At 39.7% G+C, this 13,852-nt stretch overlaps 1 protein-coding gene across 2 annotated transcripts in view; it reads left to right on the top strand.

Annotated features, from left to right (window-relative positions):
* Positions 1 to 13,312, top strand: part of trmt1 (tRNA methyltransferase 1) — a 28,734-nt gene extending 15,422 nt beyond the window's left edge. For both annotated transcript variants that reach the window (XM_041784353.1, XM_041784354.1), the window contains exons 6-16: positions 755 to 867; positions 2,340 to 2,488; positions 3,054 to 3,137; positions 6,062 to 6,131; positions 6,273 to 6,407; positions 6,569 to 6,654; positions 9,476 to 9,584; positions 9,719 to 9,795; positions 9,902 to 10,021; positions 10,148 to 10,262; positions 13,003 to 13,312. In XM_041784353.1, the coding sequence (XP_041640287.1) occupies positions 755 to 867; positions 2,340 to 2,488; positions 3,054 to 3,137; positions 6,062 to 6,131; positions 6,273 to 6,407; positions 6,569 to 6,654; positions 9,476 to 9,584; positions 9,719 to 9,795; positions 9,902 to 10,021; positions 10,148 to 10,262; positions 13,003 to 13,077 (1,133 nt within the window). In that variant the 3' untranslated portion in view covers positions 13,078 to 13,312. The remainder of the gene's footprint in view (positions 1 to 754; positions 868 to 2,339; positions 2,489 to 3,053; positions 3,138 to 6,061; positions 6,132 to 6,272; positions 6,408 to 6,568; positions 6,655 to 9,475; positions 9,585 to 9,718; positions 9,796 to 9,901; positions 10,022 to 10,147; positions 10,263 to 13,002) is intronic.
* The last annotated feature ends 540 nt before the right edge of the window (positions 13,313 to 13,852 follow it).

Below are 13,852 nucleotides of genomic sequence, written 5' to 3'. Positions count from 1 at the left end.
CTGTATTTATCATTGTCCTGTCTAGTTTGAACAAACTATATGAGACCTCACATCTTGAAATTCTCCATGCGTGAGAGGTGCAGCGTTTCTGAAATGCAGCCCTAACTCTGGCTGCCACTCTGATACAGCCAGTTAAGGTATATTAAAGGCGAGGAGTGCTCTGGCCAAGTTACGTCACACTAGCAGTGTGGAGCAAAACATGGCGGCCTCCCGGTGATTTAATAAGTTCAGAATTACTCCAAATGCAAATTTCTAGTGAGTTTTAGTTCAGTATAAATATGAGAGATATAAATATCTATCCAAAATGGGGAGTTTGTCTGATGATGCAGGGTTCCTTTTAAAGAGCACATGGAAAATGTGCCTCAGTAATACAGCATAATCACAACCAAACTGATGCATTATCACACCTAGGGCTCAAAGATTTTGCAAGTTATCCTAGCTTAAAGCAAAGAAAAAGTTGTTTCTATTTGCTTCACTCAAAGATGAAAAATCACTTAAATCTGATTGTTTTCCTAACACATTTTTAAAAAGTTGCTCTGAAATCAGGTTTGCATTTGGGTCAGAAGAAGGTCAGGTATTGTTTTACAACCCTCTGGGTCTATATAATTGTACTTTAACTTTTTGACCTATCGTGGTTTAACAATCTTGGTTTGAGTTGTGCAATGGTAATCTGAGGAGAAACAGCAAACTACAACCCACGTTTTAAAGGCTCTAACTAACATTTCCAGCTCTTTTCTCCCTCCTTGTGTTTCAGGTCTGTTGTGTATAACATGCACAGACATGGCTGTCATGGCAGGAAACAGTGGAGAGACCTGCTACAGCAAATATGGTTCAGTCTCTATCAAAGCCAAATACTGTCATGAGATGGTGAGAGCACAGAGCACACACTCCAAACACACATAAATACATGCACAGACGTGTCAGCAGCACGTTTGTATTCTCCACGTCTTGATCCTCGCTGAATGAATGCGTGTACAGTGATGTGTGTGGGTGTGACAGACGAACGGTAAATGACACGGGTTCATGCCTGAGGCTACAAGCCAATGAACAGAGGTTTTCTGTGCTTATACGTGTTTACATTTTTATTCCTTAGAGGTTTTTACAAAGATAGAAAAACGAAGAGAAACCTCCAATCTGATGACATTTTTCTGCTCCTGTTTTTAACAGTTTTTTTCAGTGAAATGATTGGCTTCTGTAACATTCATAGTCCTGAATCTTTCAGTTGTTGTAGATTTTTTGCTGGTTGAAAGTTTAGTTTATTACTAAAGAATAAAGATATGTCATTAGGGCAAAACTCATTATTATGATCAGGGCTGTTCATGTCCTTAGCTCTGTAAAGCTTTCTTCCTTGCAAGGGCTCTAAGTATGCTTCCTTAAAGAAGTAAAGCAGACTGAAATCTTTTGTGCTGATATAGCTGATATAAGCTGATATTTACAGCTGATATATGCTGATATTTACAGTTGATACAGGCCGATATTTAATGCTGCTACGGGCCGATATTTACAGCTGGTATAGGCTGATATTTACAGCTGGTATAGGCTGATATTTACAGCTGATATGGGCCTATATAGGTCAATATTTACAGCTGATATAGAAAGATATTGGCTGATACTTGGAATGGATATAGGCTGACTTTTACAGCAGATATGGGTTTTGAATACTGGCAGAAATTTTTATACCTGCTGATACAAATGATTAACTTTCCCTGACAAACTAATATCTGTTGATATTGATATTATGCTTATGTATTGAGCATCCATAATTGTTGTGAAGAAGTACATTTTTACAGTTTAGACAATCTTTGTACCCTTTATGTCAAAATCTTTCTCTTTAAGATGGCTGACAGGGTATAGGAGATAAAACATGACTAGCAGGCTAGCATCTTACGTATGTTTACCCCCCTGGATTTTAAGTACTTATGAATATTCTAGTGATTCAGAAACCTTCAAAATATGGTGAATTTTACACAGTATTAATGTTTTCTGTTTATTTCTTTGCTGTTGTTTCATGTGTACATGTTCCGTTTCCAGTCCTCTTTAAAACGGACCACATCAGCTTGATGGATTATATCATTATGAATTCCTTTCATGGTCCTTTTATGGACCGGGCTTTGATGACATGAAAAATCAGCATGTTTTTGGTCTAAATAATTCATTAACTTCATGTGAGTTGAGCTGCAGAGAAAGCAGAACTTCAAAGATCAGAGCAGGAAAATACAGAGCAGAATATAATCATGCTGACTTTTTAATTTAAGGTAAATTCAGCCCAGAAAACCAGACTTTCCCTGACATTTCGTCTAAAAATCAGACTGTATATGATTCTTTGTTTTCCCCTACAGGCTCTCCGTATCATCCTGCACAGTCTGGACCAGAGAGCGGCCGTTTACCAGCGGTACATCCAACCCCTGCTGTCTGTCAGCGTCGACTTCTACATCAGAGTCTTTGTTCGAGTCTTCACAGGACAGGTCAAAGTGAAAAACTCAGCCAGGTGCCCACAAACACGACACGACCCTGCAGAAAAAACACACATATATACAGTATTGTCTGCTAACAAAGGCTGATATATGATGAATGGAGTGAAACTGGGTCACTGCTGCAACAAAAGCTAAAAATAATGGCAGCACCAGGAGATAATGAAAAGCAGAAACATGCTTAAATAAATAAATAAATAAAATAAAACGATTGTTTAGGTGGATTCCAAGAAAAGGATGAATAAGAAGCTGAGAAAACAGGGTGCACATTTTCTTACTGTGTTTGTATCCGCATAAAAATGGAGGGACCATTTAATGAGGTACACCTGTTCAACTGCTTAGAAATGCAAATATCTAATCAGCCAATCAGATGTGAGCAACCAGTGCAATTAGGCATGCTGACATGGTCAAGTTGATGTCCAATCAAAGTTTCAGGGAAAGTGATTTAAGTGATGTTGGATGTGAGTGTAGATGGCTCTGCAGATTTTCTCACAGGACTGGGAAAGGAGCTTTAACACACAAAAGCATTAAAATTCTAACACTGTTTAAATGTTTTAACATTATTTCTTATTTGTTTTGCAGTAAACAGGCCTTGGTGTACAACTGTGTCGGTTGTGGGACGTTTCACCTACAGAGGATGGGCACAAGAAGAGTCAACGGAAATCAGTAAGACTGTCCACACTTTAAAGCACTGCCTCTTTTAAGTTTTATCAGATGGAATTTAAAGTTTTAAATGAAAAGGAAGACTTGAAACAAGCAAATCTTTAGTAAAATCTTCCCACAATGGAACTTTTTCACCCTTTAGTTTCAGATTTTGAAAATGTAAGCATTTAAAAAGGCGAAACTTTAAGTTTAGGGTTATCCATACCTAGACAGCAGACTGTGACTGGACCAGCCAATGGCTGGATGTACTCCATTTTTCAGTTCAAACTGGGAGCATGGGTCCACCTTAGTGTCTTTTTGCACAGTGAATAACCGACCCTCATCAGGTACCATCAGGTCGATTAGACTGAAACATTGGTGTTTCAATAAATACCAGCATGAGCGAGACAGTGCGGAAGGGTTAGACATTCATGTGTGCAGATTTGTAGATTTTAGTAGGACATATTGGGATTTTTCTTTGATATTGATTCATTGCCCAGCCTTAGTAGCAACTGAGGAGCTGTACAGTGAAATAGAAACCCTCCCTCTTGACATTAACAACATGAGAATATGGATCTCCAACCAGTTTTAATCAGGGGAAGTAACACCTCTGTAATAAAGTAAAATACAACCGCTGTTTTTGGGGTATGATGTGGAATCATTCTCTCTATATGCTACTGTGTAGTCAACACAGGCAGGAAAAGTACAAGAGTATCGACTCAAGTGTAAGTACACTTTCTCTGGCTAAAATTTACTTGAGTAGAAGTAAAAGTACCAATTTCAAACTGTACCCAAAATACAACAAATGCCCACAAACATAAATGTATATATCCATTTTCCAGTTAAGAATCAAGGTCCATCCGGTGCCCAGAAGCTCGATTAAATTCAGAAAAAGTGCTGAGGAAAAAATCTGTATTTAGGGTGTCTTTTCTGTCTTTCCTTTTTTAATCCCTACAGATATTTAAGTAGCTCTAAATCTTTTTAAAGATTGTCCTAATGTTTGATCAGTTTTATAAAAATCCAATTACTATTAACCATTATTAGTTAAACTGCCTAAGAATAAAAAATGAGGACACAGCATTTTCACTTCAACCTACATGGCAGGACCAGAAATTTGTGGTTAAATATCTCAGTCGCCCCCTTGTGGCTTGCTGCAGTATAGGTATTTAACCCTTAGAGTCAACAGCTATTTTTTTCACCATCATGTTTCGTCAGGACTTTTTGTCTTAAAAAGCTTCTAAACCATCAACCCTGTGGTGCACAGTCAAGCCCTATACGTCCCTTTTTTCAGGACAGTCTGGGCTTTAAGAATATATCTACTACAGTAATGTCACTTGAATTTTTCAAAAGTTATAGGACTCTAAAGACGAATAACAAACAAAGTGGAATTTGAAACTCAAAGATTTGTATTGATAACACACAGTAAACAATAGTCACTAAGCATTTACTTGTTCTCCCATCTCTTGGGGATGAAATAGTGAAAAAATAAAAATTCTGTGACTAAATGTTTTCAAAATATCTACATATATATATATATATATATATATATATATATATATAAAAAAGAACGTCCATGTGCTTTTTTGCTGTTGGATTCATTTGTGCAGTTCCTTTAAGCAGCCTCTTGCAATTGGAGGACAGCTCCTCCCACAATGCATTGCATGTAAACATTGCCCTTAATAAATACAGCGCTACCCACCGAAAAAAGCCAAAGTACATGATCGAAAATGGATTAAAAATGGACTAAAAGACGCTTATTATCAGATTTAACGTGGTGGATTTTATCTTTAAAGACCCCAAAAAGTCACCGAAGTTCAAGGCTCATTAGAACTGCATTCATAAGTGCTATGGAAAAAAACGAATGGCAAAAATATCAGCTTTCAGAGGAAAAAAAAAGAATAAGTGTCTATGAATTATGGTTCAAAAGTTATTAACGTTTTTCTAAACTGTGTCACTTCTTGTTGTATACGACAATTTCGTCCTCAGAGAACCCAGGAGGTCAGTCAAGTTCCAGGCTCACTAGAAAATGTTCTGTAAGAGCTACGAATGCATGAAGAGCATATATAGAAAGGTACACTACAGAGCTTTCACAGGAAAAAAATAGTTTGTGTCTACGACATACGGTACAAAAGTTACCAAGCAACTTACAAAGGGGTGTGCCTGCAGCACGTATCCGTGCCACATGAGCTCTAAGGGTTTAATGTATGAATACCGACTGAGTTCACTGCCAACAGCTAAAAATAAGGGATGTCTTAAAGAATTAGACAATTATTTAGACAAAAATGTTTATTTTTAGTTTGTTAATTTAACATGCAGGCCTAGACGTAAGCTGGCCTTTGTACAATTGTAGTTGATGACCCCTGCTCTAAAGTAATCTCAGATTTTATTCTAAGAACAAATCACTGATAGAAAACTGGTGAATGTTGGAATCTTCTTAAGAAAAGTTTTTTTTGTTCAGGTAAAGTCATACCTCAATAATACAGTAAAATACACAGAAAAATTAGTTAATTAAACTCATATATTGTCTATATTGGTCCACACTACATGTAGTTAACTACGCTTTTAAAGGTAAGATTTAACGACATGACAGAGCTGCAGAAACTCCTGAAAATCTGTGGTAAGGTGGGTCTCCTCTGGCAATAACAGAGCAGAGAGTCATCCTCATAGCACGGCAATGCATATTGATGAAGAATGAATCCCTAAGGATCATCTATAGTCACAGGTGGGGTGTCTAACTCAGTGGATAACTTTGCCCATGGTGCAGATGTGTTTCACATCAACAACGATCCACTGGAAACAAAGAATCCCAGCAGTCATCAGCTTCTCTCTCTGTGTGCTTGGTTACTTTCCACCCCTGTAAAAGACTGAGAGTTGAGTTTAGTCTGCAGGTATTAGCTGTGTCTGTCTGACAGCCTGTGTTGCTAAAGATGAACTTCCTGTGCTTTCAGTATGAAGTATTCTCCTGCCACTGGACCCCCCGTCGGACCCGACTGTGAGCACTGTGGGCAGAGACATCAGGTGAGACGCACACAAAAAAGGTCAATCAACGATAATACAGAGAGTCTCTGTATAAGCAGGTGTTGTCACCTTTGTGCTGTCTTATAAAACTGAAAAGGTGCAAACATAATCTTCTAAAGCCTGCGTCTTCTCCTCCTTTAGCTCGGGGGTCCCATGTGGGCTGAGCCCATTCATGACCTGGCGTTTGTCCAAAAAGTTTTGTCCGCGGTGACGGCGAACCCGTCCAGATTTGGGACGTCCAAACGTATCGAGGGCATGCTCAGTATGGTGACAGAGGTATCAGTTTCTCTCTTCATGCACAGAGCTGTTTCTCATCCTCTGATATTGTCTAGTGGGAGCGGTGGTATCAGATAACTTCACACAATCCAATCCAAAGAAGTTTATTTCCTGATAGAGTAACACTTTATAATCTTTAGATTTGTTGTTTGTTGTTTCAGGAGTTGGAAGACGTTCCTCTTTATTACACTGTGGACAATCTGAGCAGCACAATCCACTGCAGTACTCCACCACTGCTGCAGTTTAGGTAAATACACACAAACATGAACACTGCAGAAACAGGAGTGAGTTTTCTGATAGTTAAACTCTTCAAAAATAGCAGAGATACACACCAAGGCAGAGCTTGTTTCACAGCTGTATTTTGAATTATATAATAATAATAATATAGAAATAATAATAGCAACAACGATAACAGTAATAATAATAACTAGAAAAGCACTTGGAGAGCGCAGACCTCCACCATTAGCCCTATCTCCCAATAGTGAAGAATCCCCCGCCACAGCATTCACCGATTACTCCCTCCCCGGTGGGGTGGAAACATGGTGAGGCAAGGCATTGGCTTTGCTACGGGTGGACTGTCATGGTGGAAGCATTGCCTGCAGGTGCCAACAGATGCACTGACAGTCTCACCCATGCTCTCACCGGATGACTGAAAGTCATGGCAGAGTGTGAATATTCCTCTATTCCTCCCAGCATTGTGAGTATTCTTGCTACGATTTGCTGTCTTTCTCTCTGTTACGCTCCGACTTGTCTCCTTGACCAGGCGTGCGTCTTTCAAACTCTATAAACTCCAAAACTTTGAATAGAAACACACCCAAAAATGCTGCTGGGATTGAAGTAACTCATGTCCGCCATCTCCTGGTGTAAAGTGGTAACAGCACAGACCTCTGCCATTAGCCCTATCTCCCAATAGTAAAGAATCCTTTAAAAAAAATTCCTGGATCCAGACGGTGATCCAGATCACTCCCAAAATCTAATCAGTTCTTCCTTATGCCATTTCTGACATTCCCTGAAAATTTCATCAAAATCCGTCAAAAAGTTTTTGAGTTATGTTGCTAACAAACAAACTAACTAACTAACAAACTAACTAACAAACCGTGTGGATCACATGACCTCCTTGGCGGAGGTAATAATAACATCAATACACACACAATAGAGTGGTGCAGGAATGAGTCTTAAAATGTGAAAGGAGCTAGCATTCCTGCACCAAAAATATTGGCAATCAAAATAATCATATCTTGTTTTCTAACTCCCTGATGAGTTTTGGCGGCAAATACCAGTACTTATAATATTCCAGAGCCTGTGGCAGCTTGGGCCAAACAGGACCCCCTGAAATCTCACTGGCATCCCCAAAAACCTGGAACTGATTGTGTATTTGCCTTGTCAGCCATTAAATCAAGTGTTTAGCATTAGTTCAGGCAGGCCATGGAGTCGAGCTCTGCCCAAATAAGCTGATCTAATGCAGGCTCTCATCTGCTGATGGCCACCTGATTTGCTCTAAGCACACTATTGGCCAGTCGCTCTCATGCTGCCTTATTTGCTTGGCCATGCCCTGTCGCTCTCTGCAAGCTGCTCTTGAATCCCTCCTCCATCCCAGCTCCTCCTTCATTATGCTTTTACTTAATCAATGTCATTCTGTTGTCATTGATGCCTGCTCTGCTTTGGAGTTTTTGCTTCTTCACTCTCTGTGTCTCTTCTTATCGGCATAGGAAGAGCAAGAAAGTGCCTTCTCAGTGGAAGGAGTTTGGACACCCCTGATCTATAGTATTATATAGATTTATTTTATATATGCTATTGCATTTTATCATTACAGTATCGTATCTCATCCCACTGCATTACAAAATGCATTACATCACATCGAATGACACTGTAACGTTGAATCATATCTGATTGTACCCCATGCCATCATTTCATATCCTCCTTATCATATCATTTTGCATTTTAACATTTTGTTTCATGCCATGGTGTAGTACTGTTTAACACAGGGGTTCTCAACCTTTTTAGCCCGCGACCCCCAAAATAAAGGTGCCAGAGACCGGGGACCCCCACTGTACCTGAAGGTGGCTGAACACAGCCATGCATATTCTAGAATAGTCATGTGGAGACGAGGCCGCACATAAGGGGGGAAAAATGGCCCAGCCCAACTGGGGGCAAACAAAATCATGGTCCATTATAAAGTCAAGCTGTGGTATTTCATATTTAACCTGAATCATAACCGCTCTTATCAAAGAAACACATTTTAATTCATTTGTGTAGCAAGAAGCCCTCTTAAAGATGTGTGAAAGGTGGTGAAATTAGATTTTAAAAGTAGCAGTAATGAATTGAAAATGACAAAAATTAGATAAAAGTGGCAAAAAATAATCAAGAATGGAAAAAATTAAAGTGGCAAAAATTGGCATATTAATTGGTAAAAGGGGATTCAAAAGTGGCTGAAATCGTGTTAAAGTGGCAAAAATAGGTGGAAATTTGGGGAAATGGGATGAAAATTGATATAAATTGGCAATAAGGGTAAGCTGAGGCAGAAATAGTCAGAAACTGGCAGAAATGGGCATATAAAATTGTGAAATGTGGCTTAAAAAGTGGTTAAAGGGGTTAATAGTGGCAGTAATGTGTCAACAGAGCCAACAATAGGCAGAGAGTGGCAAGATTTGGTTTAGATGTGGTAAAAACAGGCAGAAAAAGTGGTAAAAAGGGTTTAATAAGGACAAAAAATGGGTTTTAAGTTGCAAAAATGTGATAAAATTGGCATACTTGGTGGAAAAAGTGATAAACTTGGGTTACAATTAGGTAAAATTGGTGTAAAGTGGCAACAGTTTAAATTTAGAAATATTCCTAGTTTTTTTAAGGCATCTGGAGACCCCCCCCCACAGTGTCTCACAACCACCAATGGGGTCCCGACCCCTCATATTGCATTGCAAGGTATCATATGGTTTGGGTTGGCATCATATCTGCATCATACTAGCACAGTGCATTACAATACAAGTACATAAGTATTGTGAGTGTTTACAAGTTCCAATCAAGGAATGGATGATAATAAAGATTTCCTCTTATTCTCTTTCTCTCTGCAGGTCTGCTATCCTTCATGCAGGTCACAGGGTTTCCCTCTCTCACGCCTGTAAGAGTGCCCTAAAGACTGACGCTCCACCTGCAGCCCTCTGGGACATCATGAGATGCTGGGTAGACATGACGATTCTCAGAAATAAATCATTTTTCAACAAGTCAGAAGTTACATATGAGCTACGAGGAGAAACTGAGGGTGTCAGTTTCAGTGCTTGATGTCTTCTTACTGTGAGTTTTTTTGTTTTTGTTAGGAGAAGCTCAAACCTGTGAAGAGGGAGAAGCTGTCAGAGACCAGCCCCGCCTTTAAGATTCTCTCCAAAGAGCCCAGGTGAGACTAAAGATGGTGCATAAGAAGAGCTGGTTTGAAAAGTTAGGCCACTCATTTGCCTTAAAGCACTTCTTCTTCAGCATTTTTTTTGTGTGTTTGTGTGCAGCCTAGAGGCCTGTTTTGATGTGAGAGAAGACGCCAACCCTCAGTCCCGTAAACGCCATCTCACCCGTTTCCAGGAGAACCCGCAGGCCTTCTGGGGACCCAAAGCTCGTGCCAAAGCTGGGTAAGTAGCCCACCTCCAATCTCCCAGGAATCTCCTTTCTTTATTCTGTTCCTGACTACTCTTCCTCTCTCAATCTCTCCTTCCTTCCATCCATCCCTAACCCTTCGCTCACTCTCTCTCCTGCAGCGGCGGCATCGCCTCCGACCTGCAGGACAAGAGGAAGAAGTTCCAGAACAAGAGAAAGAATCAGATCACAGACTCCTCGCAGCTTAAAGAGTTTCCCTGCAAGAGGTTCAGACAGGTGGGTTCACCTGCAGAGCTCTGCTGCTGTCACTTACAATCGGGATTATTTTAGAAAATATACTCTGCCTCTAACAAACAGGACGTCTTAGCAACATCTCTACTTTAGAACAGATCAGGAAAAATCCTTACCTGATAGCTTTTCTTCCTATGATGTGTCCTTGGTCTTTAGTGCCCTTTTTCATCCTTTATTATTAAGACTTTTTCTGGGAAATAACGGCCTCTTCTTCTTTTTACTCATCAGAAAATCAGCGGTTCACTCCTGGAAAATAAAAACAGCTTGACTCATTTGTTTTCCAAGAACAGCAGCAGAGACTAATCAATATTTTGTCTGCGTCTTTATACCTGAAATGATTGAAATCACTTCAGTGTCAGCTGATTAAACTGTCCAGGACAAACACAAACTCTAATTACACCAATTATAAATAATTATTGATGAATTATTCACAGGTTCTCTTCTTAAAACACTAACGGGAGTTTAGACTGGGTCACAGACAAGACTCAGTCAGACAAAGGAGAGCTGAAATGATCCTATTTGAAAGCAGAATGTGTCAGTTTATCACATTTACATCAAGCTACTTATCAAGCTTGAGTGAAATGAAATATGAAAACTCCACACAGGAAGGTCCTGTCCGATTGGGATTCAAACCATTTCCATAGCAGTGACTCTCTCAGTTTAAAGTGATTTAATTCTGAAGTTACAGATCAGTCTCTGCAAGAAAACAGATTGATAAAGCCTCAATTAGCTGTCAGGATCTGTAGCCCCTGTGATTAGAGTAGGGCTGGGTATTTCCAACAGCCTTGTGATATGATACATGTTGGTTTAGGATAATGAACACGTCCTACAAAGAATTCACAACAGCAGCTGTCCTTCACTGTAGATCAGAGGTTCTGACCAAGTCTGGCCTCAAGACCCACCAATCTCTAATGACAAATCACAGCCCAAATTTAAAAAAATTCTGTTTGTAGCATAATTGGAGCAAAATATATGATAGGAAAAGGAGGTGGGACAAAACCGGCATGTTTTGAAACCTCTTTCCCTATCATCAAAAATTACTTCATTATCAGGAGAAAAGCAGCTTTTTTCATTGCAAGAAAAGGAAATCAATGAGTGGAAGTACAAATGAAACATTTAACCCGATCTTACAATAAAACAAAGTCAGATAAAGGTATTGATGCATGCCCATTAAGGACTTCTTGCCACCACCGTTGGCGACCCACTGAAAGCGGCTTCACATCTCACTTTTGGGTCCCAACCCACCCGTTGAGAATCACCGCTGTAGAGAATAACAGCAAAAGCATGGTCTAAATGATTGTTTAACTTAAAACACTTCATTTCTGGTCTTCAGAGACCCAAAAAGTGCAACCCCATTTCCAGAAAAGTCAGGGCGCTGTGTATAAAAACAGAGTGTAGTGGTTGTCAACCTTCATAAAACCCACATTTTAATCCCAATAGAACATAAACAACATATCAAATGCTAAAACTGAAACATTAATGAGATTATTACCTCATTTTGAATTTGATGGCAGCAGCACATCTCAAAAAAGTAGGGATGGGGTAACAAAAGGCTGGAAAAGTAAGCAGAATCAAAGAAAAACAGCTGGAGGAGCATTTTGCAACTAATTAGGATCATTGGCAACGGATCAGTAATATGATTGGGTATAAAACTGCAAAGATATCCCAGCATCTACAGTCCATAATATCATCAAAAGATTCAGAGAACCTGGAGAAATCTCTGTGAGCAAAGGACAAGGCCAAAGGCCAGTAGTGGATGCCCCTTATCTTCAGGCTCTCAGGGGCCACTACTTTAAAAACAGCTATGATTCTGTACTGGAAATCACTGCATGGGCTCAGGAACACCTCCAGAAATCATTGTCTCAGTTGTCTGTGCCATCCACAAATGCAAGGATCTAGAAACTCTGCCATCTCCTCCACCAAAGCTCATTTAAATGTCCTGCAGACTAAAGAGGAGAGGGACCAACCAGCTTGTTATCAGCTCTAAAGCCTGCATCTCTGATGGTATGGGGGTGCATTAGTGCCTATGGCGTGGGCAGCTTACACATCTGGAAAGGAACTATCAATGCTGGAAAATAGAGAGAGGTTTAGGAGCAACATATGCTCCCATCCAGACAACGGCCTTGACTATTCCAGCAAGACAATGCTAAACCACATACTGCATCATCACAACAGCATGGCTTCACTGGAGAAGAGTCCAGACCTTTCACCAATTTAGAGCAACATTTAGAGCATCACAAAAGGAAAAAAGCAGGGCAGTTGAGCAGCTAGAACCTTACATCAGACAAGAATGGGACAACATTCCTCTCCCAAAACAGCAACTGGTCTCCTCACTTCCCAGATGTTTACAGACCGCTGTTAAAAGCAAAGGGGAATCTACACAATAGTAAACATGGCCCTGTCCCTACTTTTTTGAAATGTGTTGCTGTCGTCAACTCAAAAATGAGCTAATATTTTTCACAGGTTTGACAATCATTTCATTCTGTTTTAACAGCATTTTACACACCGCACCAACTTTTTTGGAATTGGGGTTGTATGTGGAAAATGTTTGTCACATGAGCTTTCAGAATTGTGTGCAAAGGTAAATGTTTCAGGCTGATTTAATGACTTTCTGCAAAAGAAAGCTCAGCTCTACCAGAAGTTGACCTTTGACCTTTTCTTTAATATAAAAGATAAACCATCCAACCTGTTTATTAAACTAATCTTTTCATTTCTTGTTTTTCAGGGTACTTGTACCCATGGAGATAAATGCTGCTACTCCCACGACCTGGAGACGACAAAGGAAGAGAAAATGGAATGATTCGATCTTCTTCTATCTCTGCTTTATTTCAATGTAGGTTCAATTATGTTTTTTAAAAGGCTTTGTGACATGAAAACACTGAACAGCCTTCAAATTTATATTTTACTGGTACACAACTAAAGAGCTGTTTATGTTTAAAGGTTGATTTTATCAGTTTAATGCCTGAACTTTTGTTCTTTTTTTATTTTACATTTGGCTGCTGTTGCAGTCCAATAAAGTCCACATGCTGACTTTATCATTTCTCTTTTCTTTTTTTATCAAACCAGTTTTAAAGCTTCAAAACTTAGTCACAGATGCAGGGTTTTGATTGAAGTTCAATGCATTTTTCAGCTCTTACCCTCTAGAAACATACCAAGGAAAATTTACTTTTAATTTGAAAATTGCGCCTTAAGAGAACAGTCAAAAAAACAAGAAAACACTAAAAGGGCACATATTTGACCCTTTTAAGACAAGCTGAGCTGTGGCTCAATGGACGTGGCTCTCCTGATCCTCCTCTCAGCTGGCAGCTGCAATCAGGAGAGGAGGGTGGAACTTTCTTCCAAGAGGGGAGGGCCAACCAAACCTGGGGGCTGGGCTAGCTCCCCACATGACATCATGAGGGGAAAATCTGAGAACGGCTTGGGTCCATTCGAATAGTCCATTTTGCTTAGGAAGTTTCCTAACTGAAGGAAACGACCCGGAAGTATTTTATTGTCGGCCATGATAACAGCTGTACGAACTCTAAAACTGAAAAGGAAATGAATTTCAATATTTCCTTTATTATCTCCAAGGAAAC

Source organism: Cheilinus undulatus, linkage group 4 (assembly GCF_018320785.1).
Source record: "Cheilinus undulatus linkage group 4, ASM1832078v1, whole genome shotgun sequence".
Classification (NCBI taxonomy): Eukaryota; Metazoa; Chordata; class Actinopteri; order Labriformes; family Labridae; genus Cheilinus; species Cheilinus undulatus.
This window is presented reverse-complemented; position numbering and strand designations above follow the sequence as displayed.